This window comes from Silene latifolia, chromosome 9 (assembly GCF_048544455.1).
Source record: "Silene latifolia isolate original U9 population chromosome 9, ASM4854445v1, whole genome shotgun sequence".
NCBI classification, from domain to species: Eukaryota; Viridiplantae; Streptophyta; class Magnoliopsida; order Caryophyllales; family Caryophyllaceae; genus Silene; species Silene latifolia.
The window spans coordinates 132,165,782-132,168,230 of NC_133534.1; the positions used below are offsets into that span (position 1 = coordinate 132,165,782).

Genomic DNA, 2,449 nt, shown 5'->3' on the forward strand with positions numbered 1-2,449 from the left:
CTTGAAAGGTATTCCATACACACAGTGAAGAGCAAGGGAGAGAGAGGATCTCCCTGCCTCAACCCCCTTTGCCCTTTGAAAAAACCACACATTGCCATTAAGATTGAGGGAATAGCTAGCAGTTGTCACACATTGCATGATCCACCCTTTAAATTGGGCTGGGAATTTTAAAGCACTAAGCATTTGATCTAGGAACTCCCATTCAATAATGTCTTGGAAAATCAATATTTTCCATGATGCTCCTCCTCTGTATGAACCCTCTCTGATTTGGAGCAATCAGTTCAGGTAAGATGTTGGACAGCCTGTTACATAAAAGCTTAGATATGCACTTATGGATGACATTACAACATGCTATTGGCATGTATTGAAGGACACTTGTGGGTCTATCAATCTTTGAGATAAGTGTAACCATAGTAGCATTAATATGCTTGAGAATAAGACCTGACTCAAAAAAGTCCATGATAGCAGCAGTAACCTCCTCTCCCACTATCTCCCATCTATCTTTAAAGAACTTGCTTGAGAAGCCATCGGGCCTTGGTGCCTTGTCATCAGAAATGTGAAAAACAACATCTTTTACCTCTTTCTTAGTGATAGGAGTAAGGAGTATATTCCTGTGAGCGTCAGAGCAAACATTCCATTTTCTTACAATAACTTTGTTGACTTTGGTGGTAGTAGCTCTTGACCCCCAGCAACATTTAATAGTAATTCAAGAAAGCATTCTGAATCCCCTCCTGATCACTATGATTTTTATTCCAATGGTCATTAATCTGACATATAAAGTTTTTGCTCCTTCTTGCTTTAATTACACCATGAAAATAGGCTGTGTTTGAATCCCCATCCTTTAACCAGTGAGCTTTTACCTTTTGTTTAAGGAACTCCATTTTAGCAGTGAATATGGAGTTAGAGATCTGATGAGCTTCATACTTCTGTTGCATTAACTCCTTATCTCCTGGCTTATCAATTAGCTGCTCCTGAATCTGCTTCAATCTGAGTTGGGCTATATCTACTCTATTCTCAATATCAGATAAGTGACCTTTATTGATCATTTTAAGCTCGGGCTTTAGCATTTTCAACTTTTTGACCACTCTATACATCTTGGTGCCAGAAATCCATTGTTGCTAAACATTGGACACACACTCCTGAACACATGTAGCTTCACTCCACATATTAAAGTACTTGAAGGGTCTATTCTGGCTCCCTCCTATAATTCCTTTACTCACCAAACATGGGGTATGATCAAAATGCCCTTCAGGTAAAAAATTAGCCAAATACTCAGGGAAAGTATCCAGCCAATCTTGATTAACCAAAAATCTATCCAATCTGCTATACACCTTTGTCTCAGGAGGTTGCTTGTTGTTCCAAGTGTAGAAAGCTCCTGTAGCTGGTATATCCATAATCCCACACTTATGGAGACAGTCATAAAAAGGTTCAGACTCAACCTCTGACACATTACCCCCTAGTCTTTCATTTGCTTGTAAGACACAATTAAAATCACCTTCTATGCCCCAAGGAGCATTAACCTGCCTTGAAATATTTCTGAGGTTCAATCAAAGGGACTCTCTCTCCCCCACTCCATTGAATGCATAGATGATAGTATAATAAAATTGCATTTGAGTAAATTTATTAGTCACATGGACATGAATAAATTGAGCATCATACTTTAAGAAATTTATATCAAACACATGCGGTTTTTAGATCACCCGGACTCTACCTTCATGATGATGAGCATTATTAGTGGAGACACTCCAATCTGAGAAGATTTTATTAACAATACTATGAAGATTGATTGACTTGACTTTGGTTTCTAACAAACCAAACAAACCAATATTATTAGCATGAAAAAAATTATTCACAAATCTTTGCTTCACTTCTTTATTCATCCCCCTCACATTACAAAAGCAAAAATTCATTGACTAATGTTAGGAGGATCATTACCATTAACACCAATGCCTATCTTAGGAGTACAAGTTTCCTTCAAATCCTCCATGTGATGAGGAGTATTTTAAATCTTCCTGCTAGCATTATCACTCCCCTGTCTAGGTTGCCTTACAGGGGATATTGTCCCACTGGAAGTAATAGTAGTCCTAGTAATAGGAGCCCTTGCATTATCCACCTCAACTTCTTTACATTTTGTGACAGGAAACACATCAGTGGTTGAAAGCTGATTATGAGGAGCAGCAACAGGTTTTATTATTGGTCGCCACACTTTTTGAGGCATGGATGGCTTTGACTGTTGCTTATTTTTCCCGCACTGTTCCTTCTCATGACCTAGCTGTTTACACTTAGTACACAGGCTAGGTTTCCACTCATAATCAATGTCAATAGATACTACTTTCTTCTTTTCATCCAAGAATTTTATGCATTTAGGGAAGTCTTGACCTATCCTTAATTCAACCATGACCCTAGCAAAACCTAGTCTGGTTTTCAATTCAGTAGGAGCATCACTTTT

The 2,449-nt window shown here is 38.3% G+C and overlaps 1 protein-coding gene across 1 annotated transcript; it reads right to left on the reverse strand.

Annotated features, from left to right (window-relative positions):
- Positions 1–202: 202 nt before the first annotated feature.
- On the reverse strand, positions 203–1,987 carry LOC141601601 (uncharacterized). The gene is made up of 5 exons (XM_074421895.1): positions 1,936–1,987; positions 1,701–1,804; positions 1,221–1,520; positions 847–1,118; positions 203–611 (listed from the first exon to the last, which is right to left on the reverse strand). Exons 1-5 carry the CDS (start codon positions 1,985–1,987, stop codon positions 203–205), a joined length of 1,137 nt encoding a protein of 378 aa, XP_074277996.1.
- Between the last annotated feature and the right edge of the window lie 462 nt (positions 1,988–2,449).